This window comes from Capricornis sumatraensis, chromosome 18 (assembly GCF_032405125.1).
Source record: "Capricornis sumatraensis isolate serow.1 chromosome 18, serow.2, whole genome shotgun sequence".
NCBI classification, from domain to species: Eukaryota; Metazoa; Chordata; class Mammalia; order Artiodactyla; family Bovidae; genus Capricornis; species Capricornis sumatraensis.
This window is the reverse complement of record NC_091086.1, coordinates 18,296,518-18,316,104: the sequence shown is the minus strand read 5'-3', so window position 1 is coordinate 18,316,104 and position 19,587 is coordinate 18,296,518. Positions and strand designations below refer to the sequence as shown.

Sequence of the window (19,587 nt, the reverse complement as noted above, 5' to 3'; positions counted from 1 at the left end):
GCAGCTGGCGGAAAGATCTACCCAGCCTTCTAGTTGAGGATTTTCCTCCCCCCAAAAAGACATAAATTGCCAGGAAAAGCTAAGAAAAATTTCAAGGCAAATTTGGAGGAATTAAATTATTCTTAGGCATATTGCCTGGTTTCCAGGCATTTAGGGATATGTAAATTTCCATGTTCTTTAGAGTTCTGTGTCTCGTTTGTAACAGAGTACATTAGTACTAAAAATGGGATTTGCTAGTTCTACATTTTCGTGTGAATTTATGCAGTGAATATTTAATTTGATTCTGGATCTGGCAAAAGGAGAGGCTGTCTTCAAACATAACATAGTTTATTTTTCTCATATGCTCTGCTGGCTGCTTTAATTTTTTTTTCCTCTGCCGACTGAAATACAAAGTAGAATACTACCCCAAATTAATATTCTTGCTACACAAAGATCTCCAGTGTTTGTTTTTGCTTCTTTTAATATGTAACTCTTCTAAGAGTGTTATTGTATTACAGCTAAGAGGCTTTAGCCATGTAAAGTTGAATGCTTTACACTTCTGAATGCCAGCATAACAATTAATCTGTGATTAGATTTTGCTTCTTAAGATGCCTGCACCGCAGAGTGCCTATAATATTAAACTTCTAAGGGGTTCTACTCTTGAAAACTTACAAAAGCTCTCTTTGACATAGCACACCGACATTGTGAGGCTATTGTTTTTACTGCTTTATTGTTCAGCCAGCTTAACTGAAACCTTGAGTTTGCTTTTCCTCTTTATGACCAAGATAACCTGGAGAAATGAACGTGGGGCGCATAGTGTGTCCGAGTGCACGCTGTTCTCTGTTGTTCTAGTGGCAATCCAAGCTGCTTACTGCCTCTCTTAAGAGAGTCTCTTGACTCTCCAAGCCCTCTGCCTCCACTAGTTAAAAAAAGAAGAAACTTGCATTTCCTCCTTCACTGAACTGTCTTCATAGAGTGATCTGCAGCGGCTATCTGCTTTCTCTTTATTCCTTAATTCCTTAAAGGCGTGCTGCAAAGTCCACAGGGTTGCAGAGTCGACACAATTTAGCAACTGAACAGCAACAGATCCTCTATACCATTAGACTAGAGTGGCTTGCTCTGCTTTTCTGCCATGCGTCCACGATGGACGCAGCCCTGGGGTGACCTAGCCCTGTCTGTTTTACACACCCAGAGGCCTCTGCAGGATTTAGTCTTAGAGATCACCCTTTTCTACCTGAACCCTCTTACCCCTTATTTCCAGGACGTGACATTGTCTCCAGACCTGGACTTTCCCATTTCAGCAGCATTCAGTGAGCCTCAGTGTTTTGACCTTGGATTTTTTTTTTAACTTTTAATTTTTTTTTTTCCTGAGTTCCTTCATTCCATTGAGTTTGCCCATGTCTTATTTGCAGCTGATTACCAAACTTCAGGTGTGTTCCCTGTCCTGAATCACAGACCAGGTTTTCAGCTACTCACATGTGGGTTTGGATGCTCAGCATCACTTCTAGCCCACCAAGGCCTCCTGGCTTCCCTTTGCCTGATACTGGTATCTACGGTCTTCTCATGAACTCAGGGTCAGGTACCCTTTTTGCTTTCTCTTTTTTAAAAAAATAATGTATCACTTTTATTGCTTTTTAATATCAGACAGTAATAACCTTTGGGATAAAGGAGAAAGTGGGAAGGAGAGAGCATTTTTCCTTTTTATATTGTACTTTTCTGTATAGTTTATGCTTTCTACTTTGCTTTTTATTCCTTGGAAGGTACCAGCAAAATGACCTATGTTCTGGTATTATATACTAAATTTTTGTGTCTTTTTTATTTCTGTGTATTACCACATGCTAAAATGTTGCTAAACAGACACACAAGTAAATATTTCTTGGTTATCTGACTTCATGTAGAAATGAGTTCTAAAATAGTGGATGGAGTAGCTGACCTCTAGGCCCCAGTAGTCGACAGTGCCTTGAACTCAGCTGAGCAGTGCTCAGCTCTCGAGGCTGGGAAGAGCCCTTCCTCTTGGCTTCTCTGCCGTCCGGTTCCTCATCTTGCTGTGGTCTCTCTGTCTCCCCCACTGGGATGCAGTATCCCAGTCTTGCGTGCTTCTCTCTCTCCATCCCTTTATTCAGCGCTGCCATGCCCCCCCACCTCTTTGTCCCTTTTCAGTTCCCACCTCTCCACGCCTTCTCCTGCCACTTTGGTTCATGCCCTCATGCCCACTTGCCCAGACGGCTGCAAAACGCCTTGCCTGGCTCTCCTCTTCTGTCTCTATGACAGCCCCTCTCATGCATCAGGATTCGATTGAAATTCTTCACATGTAACCCTGGTCCTGTCCGTCCCCTTTCTCCAAGCCTTTTCCTGGCTCCCCATTGCAGTTAGCATGACTCATGAACTCACCACAGGCATGCGTGGCGTCATACCACCCCTGCTTATCTTTCTAACTCGGATCCGATGCCTCCTCTTGGGCTTCACACATACTGGACTGCCTGTTCTGGCTCTTCCCAGAAGGTGACGCGTGCCGCCTCACAGCTTCACCTAAGTTCTTGCCACATGTTCTGTCTTCAGACGCCTGCAGTGAGATGGGGCTCGCCCCTGCTTGAACTCCCTAGCGTTCAGTCTCTGCTCTCTTAGGACACGTACCTCATGTCATGCTTCCTTGTGTCCCTTCTTGTCTCAGAGATGTTGCCACGTGCCAGCACCCCTCTCAGCCTGCCGAGCATTCTTAGAAAGCAGGGACCGCCTGCCTCCCTCGTCTTTGTTGTGTATACCGCGTGAAGTGCGAGCACGCCGGCCCGCGTCCTTCTGCCCGATTGGTTAAGTACTTGTTGAATGGCAGTCCAAGCCCAGACTCACGCAGATGGCCCAAGTGTGCTGCTCATTCATAAGCCTTGCTTTCCCTCTGCTAGGTGCAGCTCGCATGTGGCGTGCCACCGTCAACGACAGATGGGCAGCGTGACAAGAGTGTCAGAAAGGATCGGGCCTCGCCGGGGGAGTCAGCTGGGAGTCGACGTGTTGACGAGTCGCTGAAGAGGAGGCTGGTGGGGGCACCGTGGCCACAGAGGAGGAGAGCCTTGACTTCAGTCACACCCTTCATGGAGGACAGATGGACGGCCGGATGGCCAATCACCTCTCCTCCTAAACCTTTGGAGATTGATGCTTTATCCCCTGCTGGAGGTGTATCAGGAGCCTTGGCACACACTCTGAATTCACTTCCTGGAGAAACGTCAGGGTAGACTGCAGTGTGCAGCCAGCCTCAGCCATTGCATGGTCTCAGGTGTGCAGCCATGAGTGCCGAGGGGTACCAGTACCGGGCGCTGTACGACTATAAAAAGGAGCGGGAAGAAGACATTGACTTGCACCTGGGGGACATATTGACTGTGAACAAAGGGTCCTTAGTCGCTCTTGGATTCAGTGATGGACAGGAAGCCAAGCCTGAAGAAATTGGCTGGTTAAATGGCTATAACGAGACGACAGGGGAGAGGGGAGACTTTCCGGGAACTTACGTAGAATATATTGGAAGGAAAAAGATCTCGCCTCCCACACCAAAGCCCCGGCCGCCTCGACCCCTTCCTGTTGCCCCAGGTCCTTCAAAAACTGAAGCAGACAGTGAGCAACAAGGTCAGTATTGATGAGTGATTGCTTCAAGACTCCTTTTTTTTTTTTTTTAAAGGAAAAGTCTCAGATTGGTTGGGCTGGGCTAAAATGCTCTGGGCAGAAATTGTTTTAGCAGCTTTACTTGAATTTACAAACAGTGCATAAAAGTTGGTTAGTTATTACATGGCTAGAAATCTGTGTTCGTGGGGTGGAGGGTTGTTATAAAAAATAGGACATGATGTCTGAGAACCTGTTTAGTGAATGTCTCTGAACATGATTATTAGAGTCACTGTGGAATCAAACACCTATTGCATTCTTATTCATGTAATTGGTACTGTATATCCAAATAATCATTAGGGGAAAGTACAGGGTCAGGTTAATGTAAGTATATTTAATGGAAAATGATCTTCATGGAAAATGGAGAGAGTAATAAAATGACCACAGCACTCGGCAGAGAAGAAACCATTGTTTTTATAACCTGGTGTCTGCCTCTTGGTTTCTTCTCCAGGAGTACTGGCTGAAGCTGAAACTCGATCCTGTAGTTAGTATAGATGCACAGGGAACCTCTTGCTGCCTGGGTCATGTTGTCTGTTCATGAGCAAAAAAGAAGCCACTGAATGTTTTTCTCAAGTGGAAGCCACCTTGATCCAAACCCACTCATGGTTTTTTTTTCCTTTATATAATTTCATTTATTTATTTTTGGCTGTACTGGGTCTTCCTTTTCCCTAGTTGTGGCCAAAGGGGGCTACTCCTTAGGTGCACTGCTCGGGCTTCTCGTTGTGGTGGCTTCTCATGTTGCAGAGCACAGGCTCTAGGGGCTTTAATAACTGTGGTTCCCCAGTCTCTAGAATGCGGGCTCAATACTTGAGGCATATGGACTTAGTTGCTCCGAGGCGTGTGGGATCTTCCCAAACCAGGGATCGAACTCGTGTCTCCTGCATTGGCAGGCGGGTTCTTTACAACTGAGCCACCAGGGAAACCCCAAAACCCGCTCATTGTTGATGGGAGATGGTCCCACTTCAGCTTCGAGCACAGCTATTCCTTAGGTGTTTCACAGGGACGAGCCGTTTGCTGCTTTGCTGTTAACAGCATTGTCAAATCATTTCTTCACTAGTAAATCTCAAGTGTTATTCCCCCTGTATAATCTTTTGCCCACAGACAGAGAAAGGTATGGAAAGATGTGTTTCTAATGGGTGGACTCAACTGCAGTAGTTATTTGTCAAGTAAAACTGACTCTGTATTTCTGAATAAGCTCCTGGTACTCTTGTGTCTTCTTTAACATTGACTTAATCTAGCTCAAATGAATGACGTACCAAGAGTGAAGAAGCAGAATGTAGGGGTAAATAGAATTGGGAATATTTCATAAAAGTCAAGGAACTCGCTAAAGGTACTGGAAGAGAAGAGCTTTTCTCTTCCATCCCAACCCAACAAGGATACTTGTTTTATAAACATTATACCATTTGTTAGAAGTAATGCCCAAATGATACATTTAACTCGACAGTTCAAAGCAATAGTATTTCTTTCTAGATGACTCAAAAAAGCTTGACACATCTGCATGTAATTTTGTCAACCATTGTGTTTCTTGCATAGTTTCACTTAGCTGGGGTGGGGTGGGGAGGCGTGGAGGGAGGTAGGTGATAATTGTTTCTTTTTTCCTACCAACTACATATTCTTCATTTGACTTTTGATATTTTAAGTTAGAGACACTTCCTTATATGGAGACTAATTCAAAAGGGAAAAAAATTAAATTTCTCTCAGCATATGAAAGATTCAGTCAGTTCAGTCGCTTAGTCCTGTCTGACTCTTTGCAACCCCATGGACTGCAGCACGCCAGGCCTCCCTTGTCCATCACCAACTCCCAGAGCTTACTCAAACTCGCGTCCATCTAGTCAGTGATGCCATCCAATCATCTTATCCTCTGTCATCCCCTTCTCCTGCCCTCAGTCTTTCCCAGCATCAGAGTCTTTTCAAATGAATCAGATCTTCGCATTAGGTGGCCAAAGTATTGGAGCTTCAGCTTCAGTATCAGTCCTTCCAATGAATATTCAGGACTGATTTCCTTTAGGATTAACTGGTTTGATCTCCTTGCAGTCCAAGGGACTCTCAAGAGTCTTCTCCAACACCACAGTTAAGAAGCATCAATTCTTTGGCCCTCAGCTTTCTTTATAGTCCAACTCTCACCATCCATACATCTCTACTGGAAAAACCATAGCTTTGAATAGCTGGACCTTTGTTGGCAAAGTAATGTCTCTGCTTTTTAATATGTTTTCTAGGTTTAATATGTATGTCTAGGTTATAGTTTTTCTTCCAAGGAACAAGCATCTTTTAATTTCATGGCTACAGTCACCATCTGCAGTGATTTTGGAGCCCAAGAAAATAATGTCGGTCACTGTTTCCATCATTTGCCCCATCTATTTGCCGTGAAGTGATGGAATTGGATGCCATGATCTTAATTTTTTGAATGTTGAGTTTTAAGCCAGCTTTTTCACTTTCCTCTTTCACTTTCATCAAGAGGCTCTTTAGTTCCTCTTCACTTTCTGCCATAAGGGTAGTATCATCTGCATATCTGAGGTTATTGATATTTTTCCTGGCAGTCTTGATTCCAGCTTGTGTTTCATCCAGCCTGGCATTTCTCATGATGTGCTCTGCATATAAGATAAAGAAACAGGGTGACAGTATACAGCTTTTTTTTTTTGGCCAACACTTATATTTTCCTGTTTTTTTAATTTAATATAAATTTATTTATTTTAATTGGAGGCTAATTACTTTACAATATTGTATTAGTTTTGCCATACATTGACATGAATCCACCACAGGTGTACATGTGTTCCCCATCCTGAACGCCCCCTCCCACCTCCCTCCCCATCCCCTCCCTCTGGGTCATCCCAGTGCACCAGCCCCAAGCATTCTGTATCATGCATCAAACCTGGACTGGCGATCTGTTTCGCATATGATAATATACATGTTTCAATGCCATTCTCACAAATCATCCCACCCTCGCCCTCTCCCACAGAGTCCAAAAGAGTGTTCTATACATCTGTGTCTCTTTTGCTGTCTCGCATACAGGGTTATTGTTACCATTTTTCTAAATTCCATATATATGCGTTAATATACTGTATTGGTATTTTTCTTTCTGGCTTACTTCAATCTGTATAATAGGCTCCAGTTTCATCCACCTCATTAGGACTGATTCAAATGTATTCTTTTTAATGGCTGAGTAATACTCCATTGTGTATATGTACCACAGCTTTCTTATCCATTCATCTGCTAATGGACATCTAGGTTGCTTCCATGTCCTGGCTATTATAAACAGTGCTGCAGTGAACACTGGGGTACACGTGTCTCTTTCGATTCTGGTTTCCTTGGTGTGTATGCCCAGCAGTGGGATTGCTGGGTCATAAGGCAGTTCTATTTCCAGTTTTTTAAGGAATCTCCACACTGTTCTCCATAGTGGCTGTACTAGTTTGCATTCCCATCAACAGTGTAAGGGGGTTTCCTTTTCTCCACACCCTCTCCAGCATTTATTCCTTGTAGGCTTTTGGATAGCAGCCATTCTGACTGGTGTGAAATGGTACCTCATTGTGTTTTTGATTTGCATTTCTCTGATAATGAGTGATGTTGAGCATCTTTTCATGTGTTTGTTAGCCATCCATATGTCTTCCTTGGAGAAATGTCTGTTTAGTTCTTTGGCCCATTTTTTGATTGGGTTGTTTATTTTTCTGGAATTGAGCTGCAGGAGTTGCTTGTATATTTTTGAGATTAATTCTTTGTCAGTTGCTTTGTTTGCTATTATTTTCTCCCATTCTGAAGGCTATCTTTTCACCTTGCTTAGAGTTTCCTTTGTTGTGCAGAAGCTTTTAATTTTAATTAGGTCCCATTTGTTTATTTTTGCTTTTACTTCCAATATTCTGGGAGGTGAGTCATAGAGGATCCTGCTGTGATTTATGTTGGAGAGTGTTATACCCATTCCTCTAGGAGTCTTATAGTTTCTGGTCTTAGGTTGAGATCTTTAATCCATTTTGGGTTTATTTTTGTGTATGGTGTTAGAAAGTGTTCTTGTTTCATTCTTTTACAAGTGGTTGACCAGTTTTCCCAGCACCACTTCCTAAAGAGATTGTCTTTTCTCCATTGTATATTCTTGCCTCCTTTGTCAAAGATAAGGTGTCCATAGGTGCGTGGATTTATCTCTGGGCTTTCTGTTTTGTTCCATTGATCTATATTTCTGTCTATGTGCCACTACCATACTGTCTTGATGACTGTGGCTTTGTAGTAGAGCCTGAAGTCAGGCAGGTTGATTTCTGCAGTTCCATTCTTCTTTCTCAAGATTGCTTTGGCTATTCAAGGTTTTTTGTATTTCCATACAAATTGTGAAATTAGTTGTTCTAGCTCTGTGAAAAATACCGTTGGTAGCTTGATAGGGATTGCATTGAATCTATAGATTGCTTTGGGTAGTATACTCATTTTCACTATATTGATCCTTCCAATCCATGAACACGGTATATTTCTCCATCTATTTGTGTCCTCTTTGATTTCTTTTATAGTTTTATAGTTTCCTGTATATAGGTCTTTAGTTTCCTTAGGTAGATATATTCCTAAGTATTTTATTCTCTTTGTTGGAATTGTTTCCTTAATTTCTCTATTTTCTCATTATTAGTGTATAGGAATGCAAGGGATTTCTGTGTGTTGATTTTATATCCTGCAACTTTACTATATTCATTGATTAGCTCTAGTAATTTTCTGGTGGAGTCTTTAGGGTTTTCTATGTAGAGGATCATGTCATCTGCAAATAGTGAGAGTTTTACTTCTTCTTTTCCAATTTGGATTCCTTTTATTTCTCTTTCTGCTCTGATTGCTGTGACCAAAACTTCCAAAACTATGTTGAATAGTAGTGGTGAGAGTGGGCACCCATGTCTTGTTCCTGACTTTAGGGGAAATGCTTTCAATTTTTCACCATTGAGGATAATGTTTGCTGAGGGTTTGTCATATATAGCTTTTATTATGTTGATTTATGTTCCTTCTCTTCCTGCTTTCTGGAGGGTTTTTATCATAAATGGATATTGAGTTTTGTCAAAGGCTTTCTCTGCATCTATTGAGATAATCATGGTTTTTATTTTTCAATTTGTTAATGTGGTGTATTACATTGATTTATTTGGGGATATTGAAGAACCCTTGCATCCCTGTGATAAAGCACACTTGGTCATGATGTATGATCTTTTTCATATGTTGTTGGATTCTGTTTGCTTAAATTTTGTAAGGATTTTTGCATCTGTGTTCATCAATGATATTGGCTTTTAGTTTTCTTTGTTTTGTGGCATCTTTGTCAGGTTTTGGTATTAGGGTGATGGTGGCCTCATAGAATGAGTTTGGAAGTTTACCTTCTTCTGCAATTTTCTGGAAGAGTTTGAGTAGAATAGGTGTTAGCTCTTCTCTAAATTTTTGGTAGAATTCAACTGTGAAGCCATCTGGTCCTGGGCTTTTGTTTGCTGGAAGATTTCTGATTATGGTTTAAATTTCTGTGCTTGTGATGGATCTGTTAAGATTTTCTGTTTCTTCCTGGTTCAGTTTTGGAAAGTTGTATTCACATCAGATAAAATAGACTTTAAAACAAAGGCTGTGAAAAGAGACAAAAAAGGACAATCCAGGTATAACAATTATAAATATATATGCACCCAACATAGGAGCACCACAATATGTAAGGCAAATGCTAACAAGTATGAAAGGGGAAATTAACAATAACACAATAATAGTGGGAGACTTTGATACCCCCCTCACACCTATGGATAGATCAACTAAACAGAAAATTAGCAAGGAAACACAAACTTTAAATGATACAATGGACCAGTTAGACCTAATTGATATCTACAGGACATTTTATCCCAAAACAATGAATTTCACCTTTTTCTCAAGTGCTCACGGAACCTTCTCCAGGATAGATCACATCCTGGGCCATAAATCTAGCCTTGGTAAATTTAAAAAAATTGAAATCATTCCAAGCATCTTCTCTGACCACAATGCAGTGAGATTAGATCTCAATTACAGGAGAAAAACTATTAAAAATTCCAACATATAGAGGCTGAACAACATGCTGCTGAATAACCAACAAATCACAGAGGAAATTTAAAAAAAAATCAAAATATGCATAGAAATGAATGAAAGTGAAAACACAACAACTCAAAACCTGTGGGACACTGTAAAAGCAGTGCTAAGGGGAAGGTTCATAGCAATACAGGCATACCTCAAGAAACAAGAAGAAAGTCAAATAAATAACCGAATTCTACGACTTCCAACTAGAAAAGGAAGAAATGAAGAACCCCAGGATTAGTAGAAGGAAAGAAATCTTAAAAATTAGGGCAGAAATAAATGCAAAAGAAACAAAAGAGACCATAGCAAAAAATCAACAAAGCCAAAAGCTGGTTCTTTGAGAAGATAAATAAAATTGACAAACCATTAGCCAGACTCATCAAGAAACAAAGGGAGAAAAATCAAATCAATAAAATTAGAAATGAAAATGGAGAGATCACAACAGACAACACAGAAATACAAAGGATCATAAGAGACTACTGTCAGCAACTACATGCCAAGAAAATGGACAACTTGAAAGAAATGGACAAATTCTTAGACAGTATACAGCTTTGACATACTCCTTTACCGATTTGGAACCAGTCTGTTGTTCCATGTCCAGTTCTAACTATTGCTTCTTGACGTGCACACAGATTTCTCAGAAGGCAGGTAAGGTGGTTTGGTATTCCCATCTCTTTAAGAATTTTCCACAGTTCATTGTGATCCACACTGTTAAAGGCTCTGGTGTAGTCAATATAGCAGAAGTATATGGTTTTCTGGAACTCCTGGCTTTTTCTGTGATCCATCAGTTGTTGGCAATTTGTGTTGGCTCAGATGGTAAAGAAACTGCCTCCAATGCTGAAGATCCCGTTTCGATCCCTGGGTCAGGAAGATCCCCTGGAGATGGGAAAGGCTGCCCGCTGGAGTATTCTTGCCTAGAGAATTCCATGGACGGAATTCTATGGGCTATAGTCCATGGAGTCACAAAGAGTCGGACACAACTGAACTACTTTCACTTCATTTTCATTTGTCGCAGTTTGAGACTTCCCTGGTGGCTCAGATGGTCAAGAATCTGCAATGCAAGAGACCCAGGTTTGATCCCTGGGTTGGGAAGCTTCTTTGGAGAGGAGAATGGCTACCCACTCCAGTATTCATGCCTGGAGAGTTCTGTGGACAGAGGGGCCTGGTGGGCTACAGTCCATAGGGTCGCAGAGAGTCAAACACGACTGAGTGACTGAGCATGCATACAGTACGAAAGATTACAAAATCATAAAACTATCTGAGTTGGAGTAGAAAAGATTATTTAAAAGGTGGAAAGGGGTGCCTTGCCAAGATTAGGGACAAAAATTTTGTAAAAATAAGTGTTAAGCAAAAATTGCATTTGATATCTGCTGTAAGGTGTAACTTCATTTGATGATAGTATGCGGAAAAGCCATTTTTCCTTAAAAATAATTTTCTCTTTGTAAAATATAAAATATTTTATAATGCTTTCTTTCTCATGTACTGTGGTAACAACTGAGATTTTTAACAGCTTTCTCTTTTTTTTTTAATGCATAGAAAGTTAGAGTAAAATGAAAAATTTTAGCAGAGTTTAAAAAGAAAGAGATTCATAATGTGCACTAAAGTAAAGAGCAGGCCTGAATATAAATGAGAAATTAGGAGCCATTGAAAGGTTGAAAAGGTAATATGGGGAGGTTGGGTAGGGAATTGAGAAGCTAATTGTTAGATTTTCTAGAAATGTTAGTCTTGTCTTCTGAAGAGGATTCAGCAGCTCATGGTAGTTGCATGTCAGATTGATAGAGAAAACAGTCGTAAGGACAGATTTGTTGGAACCTGTGGGACTCTAATTTTGTTTGCCTAAGAGTGTGTTTATTTGAAAAGTGTTTGCAGGGACAAATTATGTGAAGGTGAGAAAGGATGGTTCTTTTCTTACTGTAATTGAATTCGTTGGCCTTTTTTCTGTTTTTACTCCTTCACCTGACTTAGCCTGTTTTTCAGGTTTGACTGTTTTTATTTTATTGAGGAGTTACCCCCATGACATGACATGCAGGTCTCTTGTGGAAGGAGTGTCCTGAGGATGGTGGGCATGGCACCCCTGCCCCCACGAGCTTGGAATAAAAGGAGGCTGCTGGGATGCGCCTTTAAGACTCCTCACTGCCTACCCTGTTTGTAAAAGGAAGTTGTCCTTAAACTCTGCCCCCAAGTAGAATCTCTGTGAGAAGTTCCCTCTTAGATAACAACATGCTTTCCCCACTTTTCTTGTATGTTCCTAGAAGTAACGCTGTCATGTTTCACTTTGGGGAGGAAAAGAGGGTCACAAACCTATTTGAAGATCTGGCACCCAATTCCTCTCGGGACAATGGGCCATCCACCTATCTGGTTTGCATGCACTTTTCTTAGGAAGCGCTGGCCTGTTGTTTGGATTGAGTTTGTATACTGAATAACCTTGTGTTTATTGGAGTTTAAATGATCTGAGTGCCTAATTGTGCTAGAAAGCAGGCATGAAAGATGAAGTCAGGACCTGAGAGAGATGGTGTGCCCTCTGATGCACTTTGCAGCCCCCCTCAAGCCCCTTTCCCACCTTGTGCTCTGCTTGGACACTCTCTCTGCTGACCTGCTCTCCACTCTTTGCTTAAAGCTTTCTTCTCAAGGAGACTGGCTCTGCCCACCTCAGTCCCACGTGGCAGCCTGCCTCTCTGCTTTGGCAAAGCATTTATCATCTAACTTGCTACAGAATTTACTTGCCGTGTCCTTTGTTTATTTTCTGCTCCCTCAGGTAGACTGTAAGCCCCGTGAGGGCAGAGCACGCTCCATTGTCCCAACAGTGCTGTGGGTGCTCAGCAGGGGGACAGATGCTTGCTGTTGAAATGCATCATCTAACTGATTCACAGCCCACGTGACTGTGGAAATGAGCCATAGGCTTTGTTTGTCAAGTCTGTCGCAGCCCATTTCTGTTTTTAGACATCACGATTTATTGTTCATGCATATCATTCACATCTGAGGAATCTTGCAGCCTTGGCCTTGACTGTTGCCTGGTTTTCTCTGAAACTGTTATTTTTTTATCCCATTTCCTAGGACTGGTGGTTCTGCTGGCAGGAAAGTTTGTGGAGCTGAGAGTGGGCTCTGTCAGCCACTTAAGCGAAGTGAATAGAACTTGTGTCAAGATCAGCAAGTGTCCTTGGGAACAGATTTTGTGCCCTCAATCCCCGTTTTTTATCTCCTCTTTGCATGGAAGCTAAAATCACAGCTATGAGCAGCACATTTCGTTTCCGCAAACCCAGTCGAACCCTGTTTTACCCTCTGGAGAGAACCTCTTCCCTGCCTGGTGCAGGTAACGGGTGTGCATAGTGGATGGGACGTGTGAGCTCTTGAAAAGCAGTCCTGCCGCCCCCTCTGCATCAGGCTGCTTGCACGGGACATGGCATTCCCGTAAACACAGCCCTCTTTAACCACGCTGCCATATTTCCCCTGACACAAGGAAATGAGTTGATGGAAGTGAGGATTTAGGGATAAGAGAATCAAAATGTGTTTCTTTTAGATAGCATCCACTGGGGCTATTTCTTGAGACAGTCTTCTGCAGTCCTTCAATTAAAATCACGCTAATGTGGAATATTTAGACTAGCGAGATTCCATGACCACGTCAGTTCGTATAGGATGTTGAAATCCGCTAGCCTGAGAGATCACTTAGGAATCTGAGTTCATCTCCACCTCCATCCCCCATCCACACACTCCTCCCCCCAGCTCCTACTTTGGACTCTGACAGTGGGTCCCAGCTGGTCCCACATATAAAACATAAAGCACACATTTGGTGTGGCTTATTTTAAACTTTGATCAAAATTCTTTCTAAACAGAAAAGGAGAAAAGCCTGCAGCTTGTGTTTGCTTTCACGGTCTCCCCAGGCACGTGCTTTTTCCATTTTTCACACTCAGTATTTGTGTGTCCCTTCACGGTTATCGTTCCCTGTCTGGGAAGCCAGCTGTAATAAATCACATAAATCAGCCAGACTCTACAGAGGTCACAGAGGATGGTGACCTGATCCCAAATTATATACTTCTGCCGAGCCCCGGGGTAGAGCGTACTGCTGTTACCCACAGAAATGGTACCCGTGAAAATAGTTGGCTTCGCCTCACGAATTCCTGCCTTATGAATTCTGTTTTAGTTCAGAATCTGCTTTGTCGCAAATTTGCTCACCTTTCCTCCTGCTTAAGTGAGACTTTGCTGTGACACGGGAGGACTGTGCTTAGCCACCCCCAGTGACGGGGAGAGACCCTTCACTTTGGTGTTGACTCCCTGTCAGTCACTCTGCTTTGGGGAGCAAGCAGGCCTGGTTATAGGATATTTGAAGATCAGGACCTTGGTGTCCTGTCTTTAACTTCTGACCATTCAGAAAAAAGTCAGAACAATAGAAATTTTTACCCAGATATTAATATATAAGTGGGTTTTTTTGTGGGGCGGGCGGGAGCGTGGAGATCTTAGTTCCCCGACCAGAGATTGGACCGTGGGCCCCAGCAGTGGAACACCCAGTCCTAACCACTGGACTGCCAGGGAATTCCCAATATATGTGTTTGCTCTTTGTGTTTTAGTAAGAAAAGTGCTGCTGAAAGATGTCAATGTAATTGATTAAAGAGCAGGCCTGGGTGGGGGGGGGGGGAATGTGATCATCATTTTTGATAAAATCAGGTGAGCCTAACCACTTTTCTCATGATAGAATATATCACTCAGGCATTTAGTTACATATTAGAACACAATTCTCTCTCTCAGAAGCACCAATGTTTCTATTCTTCTTACTGAATTCTCTAATTTTAAGATGTTGTCCCTGTTAATTTTAAATTTATTTATTTAGTTTCCCCAGAGGAAGTAACCCTAATTAACAATTTCCATATCCACAGTTATTTGAAAAGGAAATTGACGAGAAGAGAAAGGATTCTCACCTTTGCTGCTGTTTAGCAGGAAGGTTCCACCCAGAGCTGACCCAGCCACATTAGAAACTTGCAGGCCACCCCGAGGTGAGAAGGAGCCAGAAGCTCCTCTCTCCCAGGTGGGAATGAGCTGGACCCTCTCCTCTTCAGCTAGAGTTTAGAACTTCTCCCTCCTTCTTCCAGTCTGTTATTAGAAGAGAAGGTCTTGATACTCTTTCCTGGAGCTTCCGTGACAGCTAAGTTCAGGGTTACAGATAAGACATTATTCGAGGAAAAGCTTTCCTACCAGGATTCCATGGCCTGTGTCATTTAGAATCTCAGCTGTAGTATGAAAATTATTACTACATTTTACTTAAGTGAGTTATATTTCAGAGGCTTTTATTAAGGCTACTGGCTCGACAGGTTTCATTCTGTGTTTTTTTTTCCAAAATGGGTAAAGGGTCCAATGTCTATATCTGTGCAACCTAGCAAAGCCCTCCCACTTCTGATTCAAACAGGAGCTGTATAAGTGGAGGGATCCTGTTTTGTTTACTAGCGACCTAGCTAATGTTAATGTTCTGATACAGTTTTCTTTGTCGTGAGAACGCTGTATGTTAAAAGTGTTTCTGTTTTAACTTTTTAGCTTAGTTGTCAATAGATCCTGTGATAACTTTGATGTCAGTCTTTTCTGGTTTCTAAGTGAACATATCTTAGTCTAAAACAGGCAAAATTGTGAATTCTGATTAATAAGCACTTTTCAGTAAGTCAGAGTTTGTGAAAATAAACATTCAAAATTCTGAAATTCAGCAACACATGGCACCTTATATGCTAAGTGGCTTCCCAAAAGGGGGAGAATATGGTACCTCTGGCAAATAAGAATACGAAGTATTAGATGCTATTTACATATCCGTGTTTTTCTTAGTAAAACAAAACAGATGTTAGCAGTACAGCTGGCTGTTGCATATTTGTGTGTTTTTGTTGCTAACAAATTTCCATGAGGAAGGACATAAAATTGGTTTGAAGGCTAAAATGGGAGAAAATAAGTTGATATTTTAACTAGAAATGAGAGGCATAATTATATGATGGATTGTATCTTAATTTTTGAGGTCTTGATTGAATTTATAGCATTCAAAATCAAAACAGTGTTTTCAGCTTGCAATGAAACTAATCTAAATAGAGGAGGTCAGAGTGAACTAGAAATTGGCTTTATTTGAATTACTCGGTACAGCTCCCTAAAATGACAAGTTCAATGGAATGTTAGAATACTTTGTATGGCCTTCCCTGGGGGCTCAGATGGTAAAGCGTGTAAAGTATAAAATACTTTATATAGTAAATGTGTTATTCCTAGTTACTAATTTATATAAAAGACTGTGATTTGCATCTGCTATGATAATTGCATGCAGTATGCGTTTTTAAAATGTTCTGATAAGACGTAACTTTGCAGTTAAAAACAAAGCAGGCAAGCAGAAGATCTTTATGTTTAATTTTTATATGCAGAACTTTGTCCCACTGACTGTATGCCACCTAAAGTTTGGCTGTCGTTGTCCTGAATACCTTCTCTACTCTGTTTCTTGCTTGGGGGTGTTAGCACTCAGCTATTTTGTCTGTTCTTGGTTGGCTGCTTGTATCATGCAGCACCTATAGATTCTTCTGTCCTGTCACAGTCTGATGCATACTAAACTTAGTACTGTGAGTTCGTTACACTCTATTATAGGAGACTATTTGTAATTTGATGATCAAATCTGATACCCAAGATGGTGAAGATGTAGGCATATGTGAAATAGAAATCCCTGTGATATATCATTTGAATCAAAAATTCCACTCAGCTTTGCTTTCTGTAAATTATGTAACCCTTCTTATTTATCTTACTGGTCTCTACTTGTAAAATAAGAAGTAGATGCTGGATCTGGCTATATTTTTATTTTAACCTCTCACTCCAGTGTTCTTGCCTGGAGAATCCCAGGGACGGGGGAGCCTGGTGGGCTGCCATCTCTGGGGTCGCACAGAGTCAGACATGACTGAAGTGACTTAGCAGCAGCAGCAGCAGCAGTGACACTTGACCAGTAAAAGTTTCTCCATTCCTGTTTATAAGAATTGTTGGGCAACCAAAACCCAGAAAATATAAGTTCTCACCAGTAGTGTTTCCGCAGTAATGCAAACCAGGACTTCCCTGGTCCTCCAGTAGTTAAGGCTCCATCACTTGCTGTGCATGGGGCACAGGTTCAGTCCTTGGTCAGGGAACTGGGATCCCACATGCTGAGGGGCGCAGCCAAAAAATGTATGTGTGTCTATGTTAGTTGCTCAGTCGTGTCTGACTCTTTGCAACCCCGTGGACTGTAGCCTGCCAGTTTCCTCTGTCCATGGAATTCTCCAGGCAAGAATACTAGAGTGGATTGCCATCCCCTTCTCCAGGGAGTCTTCATGAACCATGGATCAAATCCTAGTCTTCCCTGCATTGGAGGCAGATTCTTTACCGTCTGAGCCAGCAGGGAAGCCCCGGCCAAAAAATAAAAATAACAATAGTGTAACTCAGAAGCTAGAAGAGAAAACAAGGAAGGAACTCAGAGAAATGAACAAGGACAGGTGAGCAGAGGTGCTCACGTGACCTCACGCAAGCCCTGATTGCAGGTCTGATTGGGATGATGTGGGATTGTTGCTAATGAAAGTGCCAAATTGGTACCAAGTTTTTTCAGATCTGTGTACTGTGTGATTTTAAGATCTATTTCACGAGTGTGAGAATTTATGCTCTACCTTTATCGCTGGCGTCAAAATTGGTTTGGGAGTCTTCCCATTTTACACGTTGCAGTTCATCAGCGAGTTAAGACATTGATGGAATGCCTCCCTTGGCCTGTGTCTGTGTGGCATAACTGAATTTGTTGACGTGATATGTGATCAGAGCTCCTAGGGATTTTTCTAGTGGGTTTTTTGTTAAATTTTCCAAGGCAGGAGGTGATGTTTATAACATTTGCCTATTCAAGTTTTAAAGACTTATTTAGACTTCTTCCAATTTATGAGATAGACATATTAAAATATCTACCCAAGAGAATAATACTCTTGCATAAGTGTTAGGTAGTGTGCATTGTAAAACTAGAGGGACTACTGTGTGGTCAGTGTTATCTCCCAGACTTTACCTTAAGAAGGAAAACGGCGCGGTGCCCTCAGACTCAGCACGTGGGACCACCGCCACAGCAAGAGAAAGGCAGCATTGGTTCCCACTGGCTACTGTGTTTTGGAACATGCAGTTTTCAAAATGACCTGAGGTTGTTCATAGAATAATCTATTGTGAATCTGCACTCTTTTTATTTTTATTCTTTATTTTTTATTCTTTTGAATAAAAGAATTATTTTATTTTTATTCTTTTGAAAATTTTTCTAATGTTTAAGAATGTTGCTTCTTTTATCAGTAAATAATTCATTTGAAATTTCTTTCTATTCCTGTGTCTTAACTATGGAAATGTCATTGAATACTTGTATCATTGTTAATTTATAATTTCAGAGTATTTTACAGCATGGTTAACTTAGGTCTTGCCATGCTTCTTCCAGGAGCAAAAAGTAAATTTTCCATTTTCAAAGGAGAGAGGTTCGAAGAAGTTAGAGCAAGATGTGATTTTATTGGTAAATAATTGCTCAGTGATTATCTACAGAATTTAGTTATCAAAGTATACATTAGAGTCATTGTCCCATGTTTCCCCATGTATTTATTTAAATACTGAAAATGGCTTTTTCAAAATACACCCTAAAAATCTGCTGACTTAACAGTTTGCTAAACATTCTGCTAGGCATTTTAAAGACATTTTTCCTTTGATCCTTATAGCCACTCTGCAAATACGGCATTATTATAACCATTTCCCAGATTAAGAAACTAAAGCTCAAATGATTGTATAAATATTTGAAAGGGGGGCAGGGGGGCTCCCTAAAAGGAGCATTCAGAGGTTCAAGAACACCCCAGCAGGCAGTTGGGTGGGTCTCGTGAAGCAGTCTGTTGTGGAGTTACCAGTAACTGAAGAAGTCAACTATTTTCTGCTTTTTGGGTGGTCTGTAATTATGTGTATTTAATCTGTTAAGTTTAATTGGCTGTTACATTCATACAGTCACACAAATTATCTTATTTTACCTACAACTTGAAGAGTTTTCTTATGTTGCTAAAAGTATGAAAGAGTTGAGTCACAAAGAGAGTGATAATGGATTAGGCCATGAACCTGAAACCAAGTTTGGGGTTACATGTGTGTATGTGCAGTTTTTCTCAGATACCTAAAAGCTGTGTACCATTGATAAGTGGTTAGTTTTGAAGAAGTTAAATGTCTGCCTCAAATGTGTCCCTGAGCTCCACATTTTCTGACTTCTGATTCAAAATTGAGTCATTTTGTCTAAAATTGAGCACAGGCTGGTTATTACCTGCTTCTTAAAAGCCCAAACCTGAAGATATTCAGCATAAAAGTTATGTGTTTTGGCATGTGGATAGCAGCTGCTTAAAATTCCTAATTTTAAGAAATCTCAAATGAAATCACGTGAATATGAAGTCTTGTACCTGAGTTCTGTCAAAATTAGCAATAAATGCCATTTTTAGAGTTTGGCTAAATTACTAACTTCCTTTGAATGTCAAACTTTATTTCTCAAGAATGTTAGTCACTGCCAAGTTTATAACATAAACATCGTGTTTTTGTTACCTGAATTCTGACGACAAGAGGGTAGATGAGGGCAAGTGAAAGGCTCAGGTGAATTTTATTTCTAGGTGTTTAATTTAAAAGGACACTGTGACATTACACAGAGAAAGTCTCTCCAGGGATGTGAGTGCCAGTAAAAATTCTTGGATGCTTTTATTTTTGATTATTATTATTTTTTTCAATTAAAAAGGAAACTTATTAAAAGTTTTCTGATTTAAAAAGGTGTCTGCCTGGTAGTTCTGACATGCTTCTCGCTGGAGTCTCTAAGAAGGTAGAGAAAAGCCCTTACATTCTAAACAGTTATAAAAACTAGAACTAGCTGGAGAAGTGTCTACTGTAAACCAAAGGAACTGGGTTTAAAAATACGGGCAGAATAAGTTTTGACACCTAAAAATAGGT

The 19,587-nt window shown here is 41.0% G+C and overlaps 1 protein-coding gene across 1 annotated transcript in view; it reads left to right on the top strand.

Annotated features, from left to right (window-relative positions):
- PIK3R1 (phosphoinositide-3-kinase regulatory subunit 1) overlaps window positions 1-19,587 on the top strand; it is a 94,669-nt gene that overhangs the window by 9,344 nt on the left and 65,738 nt on the right. The window contains exon 2 of the mRNA XM_068990701.1: window positions 2,880-3,591. Coding sequence (XP_068846802.1) covers window positions 3,258-3,591 — 334 coding nt within the window. The 5' untranslated portion in view covers window positions 2,880-3,257. The remainder of the gene's footprint in view (window positions 1-2,879; window positions 3,592-19,587) is intronic.